At 44.9% G+C, this 14,413-nt stretch overlaps 3 protein-coding genes across 3 annotated transcripts; 2 read left to right on the forward strand and 1 right to left on the reverse strand.

The window, feature by feature from the left end:
* Positions 1-143: 143 nt before the first annotated feature.
* LOC129829530 (peptidyl-prolyl cis-trans isomerase FKBP10-like) lies at positions 144-5,715 on the forward strand. Its single transcript, XM_055891273.1, has 10 exons — positions 144-488; positions 1,207-1,352; positions 1,521-1,710; positions 1,794-1,939; positions 3,017-3,206; positions 3,296-3,441; positions 3,603-3,792; positions 4,147-4,289; positions 4,432-4,595; positions 4,801-5,715. The coding sequence occupies exons 1-10, from the start codon at positions 295-297 to the stop codon at positions 4,987-4,989; spliced, it is 1,698 nt and encodes a 565-aa protein (XP_055747248.1). The 5' UTR covers positions 144-294; the 3' UTR covers positions 4,990-5,715.
* Positions 5,716-5,867: 152 nt separating this feature from the next.
* LOC129829537 (cytosolic 5'-nucleotidase 3-like) lies at positions 5,868-11,360 on the reverse strand. Its single transcript, XM_055891286.1, has 9 exons — positions 11,180-11,360; positions 10,253-10,351; positions 10,055-10,124; positions 9,871-9,917; positions 9,587-9,672; positions 8,700-8,789; positions 8,357-8,519; positions 7,949-8,149; positions 5,868-7,724 (listed from the first exon to the last, which is right to left on the reverse strand). Exons 1-9 carry the CDS (start codon positions 11,180-11,182, stop codon positions 7,614-7,616), a joined length of 870 nt encoding a protein of 289 aa, XP_055747261.1. The 5' UTR covers positions 11,183-11,360; the 3' UTR covers positions 5,868-7,613.
* A 475-nt stretch (positions 11,361-11,835) lies between these two features.
* Positions 11,836-14,232, forward strand: LOC129869396 (kelch-like protein 10). Its single transcript, XM_055943787.1, has 5 exons — positions 11,836-12,032; positions 12,308-12,794; positions 12,909-13,526; positions 13,613-13,762; positions 13,864-14,232. Exons 1-5 carry the CDS (start codon positions 11,836-11,838, stop codon positions 14,230-14,232), a joined length of 1,821 nt encoding a protein of 606 aa, XP_055799762.1.
* The last annotated feature ends 181 nt before the right edge of the window (positions 14,233-14,413 follow it).

The raw sequence follows: 14,413 nt of genomic DNA on the forward strand, positions 1-14,413 counted from the left end.
GTAAATAGTATAGCACAGGCGTTATTAAATAGTAGGCTATGCTTTAAGTCGGCTTCCTCTGGTTTGCGCTCGAGTTAGATACCTAGGCCTATTATATGTGGCCGAGGGCTACTTTACACGTTTACAGAATTCCTATAAAGAGGAGGGGGTGAATTGGATGCCACACCTCCCTCTTCTGAACGAGCAGAAGCTACGTCCGCACTTCTGGCTTTCTGCATCTATAGACGGTAGCCGACGGAGAAGTCATCCGTCTGTTTCTCATACTTTAACAAAACACTAGAGAATACGTTTATAATGGAGTCAATATTTGCGCTAATTTTGCTCTGTGTAACGGGAAATCATGTAAGCAGTAGCCCGGGCCCGTTAGAAGACGTGGTTATTGATCGGTATGACATTCCAAGAGTTTGTCCCAGAGAAGTGCAAACGGGAGATTTCGTACGTTATCATTACAACGGTACCTTCACCGACGGCAAGAAGTTCGATTCAAGGTAAGCTACGACGCACGACTCGCTTGTATGGGTCTATTGACATAGTGTAGAAGAGCATCACACCAGAGCAAGCCTTTCTGATTCCTGTGCAAATAAATTCTGTGCTGGCTGGAGGACATTTTCGTTTAACTATGGTCTCACGCAGTTGGCCTGTTGCAGACGTGTCCTACCTCCAAATTTGCAGCCCCTCTAAGCAACCATTTTGAAACTTTGTATCGAAGACCTTGCGCTTCATAGATACATTGTAACGTTGTCCCTGTGCTGTGCAATTTTGCACAGATACATTGTAACTGCCGTATGCGTGTCATGCGCATCCTCGAACGAGGCCTATGTGGCGCTCTGCACAATATCGTTCAATGGTGTTTACTACTACGAAATGCCACGCACACTCAATGCAAAGGCGAACAGCTGAATTCAGTTGGTTGATAGCTTCACCCAGCCTATCTTAAAATGCCTGTTTTACGATGGCCTACTTTTGTGTTTTGTTCATTACTTATTTTATAATTTGCACACAACCCATACAGATATGGTTAGATACATGGTTTACAACCAGTTAAAATGAATATAAATAGTCTAATATAATAATGGGAATAGAACAGAACAGAATAACTTGACTAGACCCCACCTACCATTGAAAGAAATATAATCTTTGTAATCTTGAGGAATGTCTCTTCTATTCTCTCCCTCTAACCTCTTCTACCCATCCCCCCCTTTTCAGTCATGAACGTGGTGCACCCTTCAGTGGGCAGGTTGGACTGGGGCGTCTCATCACTGGTCTGGACAGGGGAGTTCAGGGCATGTGTGTCAATGAGCGCAGAAAAGTTACCGTCCCCCCACACCTTGCCTATGGAAGCATAGGAGCAGGTAACAACTGATTTCATTCTCTTACATGACCTTTACAGTTTACATAGGGCCTGGTGCCCGATGGTGTGCACTGTACAAACTCAATTCCACATATAGTTATCCTCTAATGTTGGGCCCCAGTTGTATATTCCAGTGGCACACAATGAATACCCAACCTGTCTCTCCTAGGTGACGTGATCCCTGCCGACACTGTGTTGGTGTTTGATGTGGTTCTGCTCGACATCTGGAACACGGAAGACAAGGTCCAGACACGCACCCTCAGCAAACCTGAGAGCTGCAAGCGCCTGACGGAGGCGACTGACTTCATCCGTTATCACTACAACGGCACGCTGCTGAACGGCGTGCCCTTCGACTCCAGGTGAGCTCCATATCTACTCTGGAAAACCTGTCATGCTGTATTTGTGTGCGCGTGTTAACCCGTTCCGTCCATGTCTCTTTCAGCCACTCTAGGAACGGCACCTATGACACGTACGTGGGCATGGGCTACCTCATTAAGGGCATGGACGAGGGTCTAATCGGCATGTGTGTGGGAGAGACGCGCACCATCATCATCCCACCCTTCCTGGCCTATGAGGAGAAGGGATATGGTAACTACTAGTAACCACTGTTTATTATCCCTAGCCTATGAGGAGAAGGGATATGGTAACTACTAGTAACCACTGTTTATAATCCCTAGCGTATGAGGAGAAGGGATATGGTAACTACTAGTAACCACTGTTTATAATCCCTAGCCTATGAGAAGAAGGGATATGGTAACTACTAGTAACCACTGTTTATAATCCCTAGCCTATGAGGAGAAGGGATATGGTAACTACTAGTAACCACTGTTTATAATCCCTAGCCTATGAGGAGAAGGGATATGGTAACTACTAGTAACCACTAGTGAGTTGAGTTGCCTCGGCCCATAAAAACAACGTCCTCTCTGCGCAGCTTTAAAAACAATGTAAAAAATGTGTTTGATGTCTTCTGTGCCCATATGAATAACCCCTATGATGTAACTGGAATGATGAGAGAGATGTTCTTCGTCACTGTTTTTGTTTTATTATTTCACTGCCATACTGTGTTCGATCTTGTCTAGCCATCTTGTCTCAAGATTATCCTCGATGATTATATTCATGTGCATGTATGGCTTTTTCAAGTTTGTGCGCCTGTTTTTTTTTTTAAATGGTCGAATTAATAAACGAAACTAAAATTATTTATAACCCCTAGCCTATGAGAAGCGATATGGTAAAAACGATATATAACTACTAGCCTGGGCTGATAAACACAGGAAGTGTATAATGGGCTACATAGAGTTTAGAGTCTACAAACGTTTATTCAAGTGTCACTCCACAACAACAGTTGACAAGACATATTGGGGCGGCAGGTAGCCTAGTGGTAAAAGTGTTGGACTAGTTACCGAAAGGTTGTAAGATCGAATCCCCGAGCTGACGAGGCAAAAAATCTCTTGTTTTGCCCCTGAACAAGGCAGTTAACCCTCTTTTCCTAGGCTGTCATTGACCATAAGAATTTGTTCTTAACTGACTTGCCTAGTTAAATGAAGGTAAAATAAATATTACAGATTAAAAACAATGCTGTGGACCACCCCTCTGAGGAAGTAAGATTTGCATCGGGCTGTGTATAGATAATGTAATTGACTCTAAACACCCATCCTCCTCTTCCAGGCACCGTGATTCCATCCCAGGCCACCCTGGTATTTGAGGTCTTTATGATTGACCTGTTCAACCCTAAGGATGACATCGCCGTGGTGGTCAAGGAGGTGCCTAAGACCTGCACCCGTAAAACAGTGGTGGGAGACTATATTCGTTACCACTACAACGGCACCTTCCAGGACGGCTCTGGCTTTGACACCAGGTAGGAACGTGTTTAATACATCTACTGTCAAACCAAGACTTGTAAAGACGGACTCTAATTTGCATTTGCTATGTTTCCTCTTTCTGCAGCTACCAGCGCAACAGCACATACAACACCTACATTGGCATGGGCTATGTGATCCAGGGCATGGACAAGGCCCTCCAGGGGTTGTGTATTGGAGAGAAGAGGCGTGTCATCCTTCCTCCTCACATGGCCTATGGGGAGAAGGGAACTGGTGAGTATGTGGCTCTGTGGCATTGGCCAAAGGTTTTGGGGTGGGAGGAGTCAGAGTAGCATTTACATGTCTTACTGCCCAGTGGCCACGCTGAGTCTTGTCCCTACTTCTATTCAAATTCCTTTTTTTTTTTTTTTCTCTCTCCTCCTCCCCCACTCTAGGAGACCTCATCCCTGGCTCGGCCGTGCTGGTCTTCGACATCCACGTTATCGACTTCCACAACCCTAAAGACCTCATTGAGATCAAGGTGACCAGCAAGCCCAAGACGTGCAACCTGACCAGTGAGGTGGACGACCTGATCCAGTACCGTTACAACTGCTCCCTGATGGACGGCACCCTGCTCTACTCCTCGTGAGTAGGAGCGCCTCCTGTCCATCGCACCGCCATACTGCAACGCCACACTGCAACGCCTGATCCAGTCATGTAATCTAATCACCCCTGGCTACTTGTCTGACTGATATCACTAGGCCTCCACGCCAACAGGCAGGAAGACTTATCAGCTACTTATGTTGTGTAGAAGTAAAAACATATGATGCAAAATATAACCAAGATATAGAAACCAGCCATATCTATAACTATATACTGTATCTTACATATTATATACATCTTACAACGTAGAACATATAGGGCTACATACTTAATTCTTACTGACTGAGAGCACTTCTGAGCATCGGCGGGGCCTTGATCAATATCTCCCTCTTCCAGGGACCACTATGAGAATGCCCCTATCACCACCCTGGGAGCCAACAAAGTGATTGAGGGTCTGGACGAGGGCCTGAGGGGCATGTGTGTGGGAGAGAAGAGAGTTGTGATCGTCCCACCCCATCTGGGACATGGAGAAAATGGAGGTGAGTGAATGAACTAGTCATGATCACTTTCATCTTGAAACCCAGAACCAAGTCCTGCGTGGCAATATCTTGCATTTGGATATGACATTATTCTGACACTGTTTCTATGTCTCATCATGCTCTCCCCTCCATGTCCCTGCAGCCAAGGGCGTTCCCAGCAGTGCCGTGCTGCACTTCGAGCTGGAGCTGTTGGACCTGCAGAAGGGAGTGCCTGACGGCTACATGTTTGTGTGGCTGGGGGACAGCCCAGATCCCCTGTTCCCTGCCATGGACCTCAACAAAGATCTATCTGTCCCTCTGGAGGAGGTAAGATAACACACGCCAGGCATTTAGCAGGATCCATCATTCAAAGTCAGGATTCACCCAATACATTCTGCCCTTTGCTTGGTAACATCCTTGTGTGGGTCAGGACAACAAGTCAGGTGATCATCTAAAACGGCAATTATTCTTCAAATGATGTAGCTCTTGAAAGGACAACTCTCATATTTCTCTCTGCTCTCCCTCTCTCTAGTTCACAGCCTTCATAAACATCCAGGTGGCGGAGGGCACAGGTCGCCTGAGGCCAGGGATGGATGCTGACGGCATCATCAAGGACATGTTCAACAACCAGGACCGCAACAGAGATGGCAAGATAGTGGCTGAGGAGCTCAAACTGAAGGTGGAGGAGGATTCTGACAGGGCCAGACATGAGGAACTGTGAGGGGGTACATTCGAGCTGGGCAGAGGGGTGCGGGGGACGGAGAGAGACACACAACAAACTGACAGACAGAATCTATGCAATTAGGAGGTTGCCAACTAGTGGAGCTCTTAAATACATTTTATTATGTAGGAAACACAGGAGGTTGGTGGCACCTTAATTGGGGAGGACAGGCTCGTGGTAATGGCTGGAACGTACGAAGTTGAACGGTATCAAACGCATGGTTTGATGCCATTCCATTTGCTCCGTTCCAGCCATTATTATGAGCCGTTCTCCCCTGAGCAACCTCCACTGGTTGAAAATAACCCAATGGTCCATACTTATTTAAACGAAGGACTGCTTCCATGGTTGTAAATTGCCTTATGAAAATGTGGTTCATCTATACTTTTTATAAATAACTTATTCTGCAGTCTTGCATCAATCATTTTGTTTAAAAAAATGTTTGACTCAGACACATTTTGCTAAAAGCACTTCCATTGAACTACCTTGTCAGCCATTTGGGATGGTCCTTCTTCCCAGGATGCAATGCAGTTGGCTTCAAAATGGCTGATAGGAATAAATGTTTGTCTCCCTCCCCTTTATCCCAGACATGAAAATTATGTTAAGACTGTAGGTTGTATATTTTGAGTGGCTATTTTGTACAATACAAGATTTTTGTTAAGTGCCTTGCATTGTAGAACATACATAATAAACAACATCTGTTTTTCTAATAAAAACCTATAAAAAATGCATTGTTTCCTGTGTTTGGGATCCATGTCCATTGTCTAGGGATTGTGTATGCTGGGAATAACATTAATATAGAGTTTCCTGGGAATAGCATCACACTGGTGATGACAAAATTGAATTTTGGCATGTTTTACAAAAAAGGAAATAGACCTAGATGACGTGAAACAAGGGTTGAGTGGCCACATTTTATTTACAGTTGTGGAGAGGTTATCCTGTTAAGCCTACATATCTCATACAGGTGAAAAATACAATCTAGTGACACAATGTAGCGAACACACTGTCCCCTCAGTAACACACGTCTCAAGAGAAATGTATGACCGGAATCTTGCGTACTGTACCAGTGACGTCGCCATATATGAATGGATTTCCACTTCAAATCTTTAAACCAGTAACTGGGTGAAAATGTTATACTATAATTTGGCAAAACATACTAATAAAAGCAATAGAATCAGATGCCTTGGCTGTACCAAGAACTAAAAACGTCCATTATGTGGCAATTTAATGTTTTGCCATCATACAAAAAATGTAAAGTACTAAATATTGATGTTCTTCACCATAAACCGAATAGGTCTAGCATTACTTTTACAGGACTCTAAAAGGCAACAATTGGCCTCTAAATGATAAAACATAATCAAAATGTTTTACAGAAAGTGATGGCATTTCATTGAAAATATAAACATGGCAAATATTCAAAATGCTTTTACTTTGCTCATGTACTTTCAATGTATCAAGGCTAAAGGTGGATGGATTCTTTGAGACCAGCATGGAGTGATACTGTAAATGTCAATATATATACACATGGCTTGAATTACTATTACTTTGACCACATGGTGGTACTGTGGCGCCAAAAAAAGGCCATTGTAAAACGTAGCCACGCACACAACCCATAATACCTTGACACGGCATCATCAGATTCCATACTGATGATATCCACATAAAACAGTAGTCTATTAAGAGCTGAAAGTAAATACGTGTCAAACATGAACATTTACTGTAATCATTCTCATAAAATACACTTCTCAAAAAAAAGGGAGAGAACAAAGTCTCACGAAACAAAAAGAGATGGCATATAAAACACAAAGATAAAACACTGGTGTTTCAAACTGCCATGGTAAAAGTAAAGTTAGATTGCCCTTTATCCTGTCTTCTTTCCCTTTATATGACAAAGATAGGTCCCACATGACAAACAAACCATAACTCATTCAACTTTCATCTATACAGAGAAGACATCTAGATCCAAACAACAGCACCCACATCCCTACATACAGTACCAGTCAAAAGTTTGGACACACCTACTCATTCCAGGGTGTTTATTTGTACTATTTTCTACATTGTAGAATAATAGTGAAGACATCAAAACTATGAATAACACATATGGATGGAATCATGTGGTAACCAAAAAAGTGTTGAACAAATCAAAATATATTTTACATTTGATATTCTTCAAAGTGGCCACCCTTTGCCTTGACGACAGCTTTGCACACTCATGGTGTCTATTATTCGAAAATGTAGAAAATAGTCAAAATAATGTGTGTAGGTGTGTCCAAACGTTTTACTGGCGCTGTACATTCCTCATATGTAGACAGAGCATACATATCACCAGTAACGTTTCTCTCCCCACAAACCCAATACACATTTACCAGACGGGGAAATCACCTAGTTTTCCTGTTCCATTTCAGTTGGACTATTGATGGTTCGTAAACAATTGAGAATGTGACAGTAGGGTTCCTGATCAAATCAAATTGTAGGACTATAAAGGATGTTGCTCTCGAGTTGTAAGTGTTCAACACGGAGACTCAACTGGAGGAGCATGGAAGGGCGACTCCAAAACACAGTCTGGAATCCATCCCAGCGGCAACGCTCGTTACTGATTGGCCAGTGAGATGAAGTTCATGGTCAGGTCACTTGGTGCCGGTGAGGTGGAGCAGCAGGGCGTTCGGCACTTCCATGGTCTCATCCTTCACCAGCACGATGTCATAAGCATTCAGGTAGGACGTCTTCCTCTCCTCCACCTGAGAAAGATCACGCAGAGAGGGAACGGTTAACGAGGGGTCAATGTCCAACGACATTTAAACAGTGCTTGAACAAGCTGACTGTGCGTTAAAACAAGCACTCAATTGCCTTAAAACAATACAACTTCGGAGTCAAAATAAAAACGTTACTTCTTGCATGGTTGAGGGATTATTGGGGTGCGAGAGAGAGAGCTTATGTGTACGTGCAGCCAGTAGTACCCTACCTTGTCGTTGAGGAAGCCGATCTTGAGGATGTTCTCCATGCTGTGCACCCCATCAGCCATGGTCAGGTCCCCCAGAGAGTCTCCCACCAGCAGGATGTTGTGGCGTGACTTGAGCTCCTGGAAGTGGCCCGTGTTCAGCAGAGCTCCCTCCCTCTTGTTATAGATGTGGATCAGCTCCTCTTTGAACGCCTTCAGCACGCCCTGAGAATGAGGGACAACAATGGGTTAAATCCTCATTCAAACCACTAACCTTTTAACCAGTCTTTGCGTCGTCACCAGCGTAGGAAAAGCGCATTTAATGCAATGAAACTAAGTGTTTTCACGACAACCCCCTCTCCCTACTCAATCCCATAGAGGCTACCTGTATTGTATATACTGTGGTTTGTGTGTCAGCGATAGCCTACTCACAGTCTCGTCAAAGTCCATGTAGTTGGAGAAGACCTTGACGTTGGGGTGAAAGACCCCGGCCTGGCGGATCACCTCCTCCAGCACGTCTCCTAGCCCAGCAGAGAAGATGAGCAGAGGGATGCTGTGCTCCTGCAGGTGGTCAAAGAACAGCTGGTAGCCCTCCCTGGGGAGACAGCAGCATAGTTAGCGCTGTAACCACTACCATTATAATCATCATCCTGGTCGTCATTAACATTATTGACTTGATATGGCTTCATCATTTGGTACCATCTATGCCATCGATGACTTTGCGCTGCTAAACAGCCATAATTGTGGTTTGGCAACAGTAGCGGGGTCTTCTTACCTGAGCATAGCATCGGACTCCTTCACCACATCCTGCAGCAGGTCCTTCCTGATGCGCTGCTGCACCAGAAGAGTATGGGCTTTAGTCCACCTATGGGATGCACGGCACAAGGGGATTGGTTAACCCCATCGGTCCCGAGACACCAGCAAAAATCCTCTTTTCATTTATCTGACTTTCATTTATCTGCATGTCCAGCCCTTATATTTAGCATCACAATGAAGTGTTTCACCATTTTATTTTCAGGACAACCAGCGCTACAATTAGAACACAGAACAATTTGACATAAACAGTGGCATTCATGAGTTTTATTGACAAATGTCAATAAGAAAAGAAAGTCTGCTGAAGCAAAAACCTGATAAAAATGAATTGATATGAATGCTGTAGAGAAATTGTTTACTCGGTGGGAAATGAATATCCAACTAGTCAATGACAACTGTTTGGAGTTGTGAGCTACGTGAGCGTATTACAGTATTATAGACACTATGTCCTAGGATTTCCTACAATATTCTATGTAGAAGAACCCCTTACATTCTAACGACTCTTCTGTGGCTTGTAAGCGTCATAGAGCAAAGCGTGTGTGTTCGTGAGAGTCTCAGCTTTTCATAGATAGCTTTTCACACAGACTAATAGTTGGACGCAGAAGAATAAGACTAATCCGATGGTACAACCCAGAAGTCTGTAGCTTAAACATACAATGTTTAAAACAGGTTAGAAGTAAAAAAAAATATATAAACGTGTCAGTATTACAGTGGGACTCATTGGTTAAATGAGACTGCAGGGAGGCGTCTATGTCTGATGTAGAACAAAGGGTATTGGTCAGTTTGACAGCAAAGTGATGCGTTACTGGTCTAGAAGGGCAATGATTGGCTCAGAGAGCTGCGACTCACCACTCCACCATGAGGGGCAGCTTCTCCTCTGCTGTCCGTTTGGAATCGATCTCTATGGGGTAATATGTGTTGCGCAGGTCCTTCAGCTGAACCGAGGGAGAATGGACAACACTCAGAAAGGATAAACGGGCTAGTAACGCATCTAGAAAACACAGTTATTTTCCACTCATTTAAGCAGTGAATCTTGTGTCATCGTTTTTCTAATCTACACAACTTTATTGGCCAAATCACAGGAAGTTCTGTCATGTGCTCCAGTTGTTTTTCTGATGACATTTGAAATATACCTGTGCTTTGCACTCCTCACTGATGAGCTTGCTGTTGTCCAGGATATCTATAAAAATAATACCGATGCAATCATCATCATTCTCATGGGCTTGTAGAAAAAACATCAGTGACAAGACATGGACCTCAACTCTACATACATATTAGTATCTTCTCCGTACAATCTATCCCAGATTTTGTACTTACTGTGACTGGTAGGGCACCGCTTCCCATTGTAGGCAAACCGTGTGAGGGTCATGTCAAAGTCTGAAATCACCTGAAAAAGCAAGAGACATTGTCAACATATTATCAAGCAAACCTCTCAGAATAAATCAAAACACTTGGGTGTGGTACCCATAGAATTACATATCCAATCCTAATTGAATAGGATCTCTGTGGCGGTACCTGAATCTTGCTGGTGCCAGCCTTCTGCATGGCCTTGATGATCTCCTCCACCCTCTGAGGGTCCCTCATACACACTGAGGGACTGGACAGCTCTGGGATCTATGGAGGACGGACACAAGGAGTGAGGAGAGAGAAAAACAGAAGAGCTAAATATTACTCCACTACATTTTTTGTCATTTAGCAGACACTCTTATCCAGAGTGACATACAGGAGCAATTAAGCTTAAGTACCTTGCTCAAGGGCACATGAACAGATTTTCCACCTAGTTGGCTCAGAGATTCAAACCAGCAACCTTTCGATTACTTACCCAACGCTCTTAACCACTAGGCTACCTGCCGCCCCTAAACACTTCTGTGATGATAAACCCTCATATTCACTGAAGGCTACTGTGCTTGCTGCTGTTCACAGCATTTACCATATACGGAGCACAGATTAAAGTGGTTTCACAGCAGCCTAGCTTTGGGACACAACATCTGGAGTCCGTGTATTGGTTTTATCAAAACCGTTACATCACATACTCCTGATGTTGTGTCCCAAAGCTAATAGCAGTCCTGCTGCTGATAACATCACATGCATCCAGCTGATACATTGTTATAATACTGTACTGAGGAGCTGTAGCCTACACAACTCTTCACATATCTATTGCATGTCATCCCCTCATTTGCAGCTGTTGTCACAGCTAGGACTTGAATTAATGGATTCTTACACTAGGGTAAACTAATACCCCAATCACATACTTAACAAGCATGAACAAGTACTCTGTGTGGTTTTACTTTTGGGATTGTAATGTTATGTCACTGTTACATAACTAGCAATAGAAATTAGGCAGGTAGTTTGTAATAACTAAAGTTACGTTTAAACAGCTAGCTAACGTTAGCCATTTTAGTCATTCACTCAGTGGCAATCAGGAAAATAAAGTACACATACCATTTTTCTAGAGGGATGTTGTTAAATTCAAGAAAAGTTCAAAGATCCAAACGATGGATCTAGCTAGAATTGCAATCAATGAGTTATATAGCTAGCTAGCATGTAGCTATGCTGCAATAGCCAGTCTACACCGAGGGCTCGCATTTGCTGGCATAAATTGAGGAAGTAAGTGTGTGCGTTTAACATCTTCCCCAGTACCACAAAAGCAGTATTACATGTTCCTAATATAATTTATGTTCTGATAGAGCAGATTAAGAAAGTATTATGACAAATTTTGTGCTTCTATGTATTCTTAATTCACGTTTTCTCTCTCACTAAATCTGAAATGGACTGTATTTAATCAAATGTATTATGTAGTGTCAAATATTAGTGTTAAATGACTGTTACACATTCACTGTACGATCAGTAGGCATATAAATCAGATAGATCAAATTAAACACAAACTTTTTATGACAAGTGAGGCTGATGCTCTGATTCCATTTGCTCATCGCTGTGATGTAATAATGAACAATTTTGGAACATAACATAAGTGGAATAGTCACAATTCACAATCCTTAGATGAACACAGCTGCTGTAGTAAACCAGCTAAATGTCTAAGCCGAAGAGCTAGCAAAACCCCATTAAATATAGTTTATAATAGATTTATTACGCAAGGAATGAATGAACTGGAAGAGACGGCCACCTCCACCAAACTTCAAAGATGCAACATGGAGAGGAAAATGAGTGCTATGACCTGTACAATCTTTAACGAGTTACGTCTGGAGGGAAAACTCTGTGATGTGGTCATCAAAGTCAATGGCATCGAGTTCAATGCCCACAAGAACATCCTTTGTGGATGCAGCTCATACTTCCGGTGAGTAGCTTTCCCTGGTTGGGATAGGTTGGTTTGGGATGTGCTGGCCAGACGACATTCCCATTCTGGCATCACTTGACTTTGAATGAGAACGCGAGAACATTGTTGATTTATGGTATCTCTGCCTTGGTTCCAACTCTCTGTAATTATTAGTTACTTTTGGGGAGTCCTGAGGAACTTTGTTCAATTGCAATCCTGTCGTGAGAAGAATATTGAGTCTTTGATGATGTTTCTATCTCCCTGTATTATTATAACCCCTGACCCTTGACCCACAGTGCTCTCTTCACAAGCGGCTGGAACAACGTCGAGAAGCGGGTCTACAGCATTCCTGGTGTGAACCCAGACATGATGCGCCTGATCATCGAGTATGCCTACACACGTTCCGTGCCTGTGACTGCAGAGAATGTAGAACCGCTCCTGGCGGCTGCAGACCAGTTCTGCATCCTGGGGATCGTGAGAGCCTGCTGCGACTATCTGGAGGCCCAGCTCTGTCTGCAGAACTGCATCGGCATCTGCAAGTTTGCGGACTTCTACTCCTGCCCTGATCTGCGCCGCCGGGCCTACCTCTTCATCCTGCACCACTTTGAGATGGTGCGTTTCTCGGAGGAGTTCATGGAGCTCTCTCTGGCACAGCTCTGTGACATCATCGAGAAGGACAACCTGAATGTGAAGCAGGAGGATGTTGTGTTTGAGGCGGTCCTACGCTGGATCAACCACTCGCCTCAGGATCGCAAGGCCCACGTCTCTGTGCTGCTGCCCAAGGTGAGAGGTGAACAATAGTGTCAATGTCTTACTGTTGGATAACTTTTGTAAGTTTGGGTGTCTTGCTAGTCAACTGCTAACCACACATCTGTCTGTCTGTGTCTGTGTGCTTAGGTCCGCATGGCCTTGATGACAGCCGACTACTTCATGAACAACGTGAAGAACAATACCCTGGTGAAGGACAATGATGACTGCAAGCCTATCATCATCAGTGCCCTGAAGGCCATGTACGACCTGAACATGAACGGGCCCTCCAACACTGACTTCCGCAACCCTCTGACCCGCCCACGCCTGCCTTATGCCATCCTATTGGCCATCGGTGGCTGGAGTGGTGGCAGCCCCACCAATGGCATTGAGGCGTATGATGCGCGAGCTGACCGGTGGGTAAATGTGACCCGGGAGGAGGAGAGCCCTCGAGCCTACCATGGAGCTGCTTACCTCAATGGCTTTGTCTACTGTGTGGGTGGCTTTGACAGCGTTGACTACTTTAACAGTGTACGTAAGTTCAACCCCGTCACACGGACATGGCACCAGGTGGCCCCCATGCACTCGCGGCGCTGCTACGTCAGTGTGGCGGTGCTGGATGGCTGTATCTATGCCATGGGTGGCTTTGATGGCTACGTACGACTGAACACCGCTGAGTGCTATGAGCCTGAGACTAACCAGTGGACCCTGATTGCACCCATGCATGAGCAGAGGAGTGATGCCAGTGCTACCACACTACATGGCAAGGTGAGCGGAACAGAGGGACCTGGGGGAGAACTTCATGATGGATAATGGCTTTTGATAATAAAATGTTGGCATGATCTTTTCTCTAGGTGTACATCTGCGGTGGCTTCAATGGGAATGAGTGCTTGTTCACAGCAGAGAGCTACAGCCCCCAGACCAACCAGTGGACTCTGACCGCCCCCATGAGAAGCAGGCGCAGTGGTGTGGGGGTCATCGCCTATGCGGAGCAGGTCTATGCGGTGAGCAGAACATTCACATGCACAATGCATTTCAGCGCCTTATTCAGTAAGAGCTGAAAGTCAAGAAATATTTGACTCAAGTTTCCGCTGTCCTCTCCCAGGTGGGCGGCTTCGATGGGGCTAACCGCCTGCGTAACGCTGAGGCCTACAACCCGCTGACCAACACATGGCGCACGGTGCCCACCATGTTCAACCCGCGCAGCAACTTTGGCATCGAGGTGGTGGATGACCTCCTGTTCGTGGTGGGGGGCTTCAACGGTTTCACCACTACCTTCAACGTGGAGTGCTATGACGAGAAAACAGAGGAGTGGTACGACGCCCACGACATGGGCATCTTCCGCAGTGCCCTCAGCTGCTGCGTGGTGCACGGGCTGCCCAACGTGGCCCAGTACGCAGCCCCCCGGGACTCCCTCCAGTCCCCCAGGGAAGAGCTGAAGCTCTCCGCTTCCAACAGCTTACTGTCTGTGTGAAGCCCCCTCGCCCCCATCCCCCATCCTTACCCCTTTCTGCCCACCGTATCCCACTTACCACTGGCATTTATCATGCGCAAATAAATCCACTCCTGCATGTCCCAGAGGAAATCCCATATGCATATATAAATGTCTATATTTATTATTGCATCTGCAAGGGTGATTGTACTATTCTTTTCCT

The sequence above is a fragment of the Salvelinus fontinalis genome, chromosome 2 (genome assembly GCF_029448725.1).
Source record: "Salvelinus fontinalis isolate EN_2023a chromosome 2, ASM2944872v1, whole genome shotgun sequence".
In the NCBI taxonomy this organism is placed as follows: domain Eukaryota; kingdom Metazoa; phylum Chordata; class Actinopteri; order Salmoniformes; family Salmonidae; genus Salvelinus; species Salvelinus fontinalis.

What these genes read in the sequence shown, in the direction of transcription:
- LOC129869396 (XM_055943787.1), top strand. Translation starts at nt 11,836, where the DNA reads ATGAATGAACTGGAAGAGACGGCCACCTCCACCAAACTTCAAAGATGC. An exon ending in GGATGCAGCTCATACTTCCG is followed by an intron (nt 12,033 to 12,307) that starts GTGAGTAGCTTT and finishes CTTGACCCACAG; the next exon opens with TGCTCTCTTCACAAGCGGCT. An exon ending in TCTCTGTGCTGCTGCCCAAG is followed by an intron (nt 12,795 to 12,908) that starts GTGAGAGGTGAA and finishes CTGTGTGCTTAG; the next exon opens with GTCCGCATGGCCTTGATGAC.
- LOC129829537 (XM_055891286.1), bottom strand. An exon ending in CTGCCCCTCATGGTGGAGTG is followed by an intron (nt 8,790 to 9,586) that starts GTGAGTCGCAGC and finishes TGCATCCCATAG; the next exon opens with GTGGACTAAAGCCCATACTC. An exon ending in ACATGGACTTTGACGAGACT is followed by an intron (nt 8,150 to 8,356) that starts GTGAGTAGGCTA and finishes CCTCATTCTCAG; the next exon opens with GGCGTGCTGAAGGCGTTCAA.
- LOC129829530 (XM_055891273.1), top strand. Translation starts at nt 295, where the DNA reads ATGGAGTCAATATTTGCGCTAATTTTGCTCTGTGTAACGGGAAATCAT. An exon ending in CTATGGAAGCATAGGAGCAG is followed by an intron (nt 1,353 to 1,520) that starts GTAACAACTGAT and finishes TGTCTCTCCTAG; the next exon opens with GTGACGTGATCCCTGCCGAC. An exon ending in GGCACCCTGCTCTACTCCTC is followed by an intron (nt 3,793 to 4,146) that starts GTGAGTAGGAGC and finishes TCCCTCTTCCAG; the next exon opens with GGACCACTATGAGAATGCCC.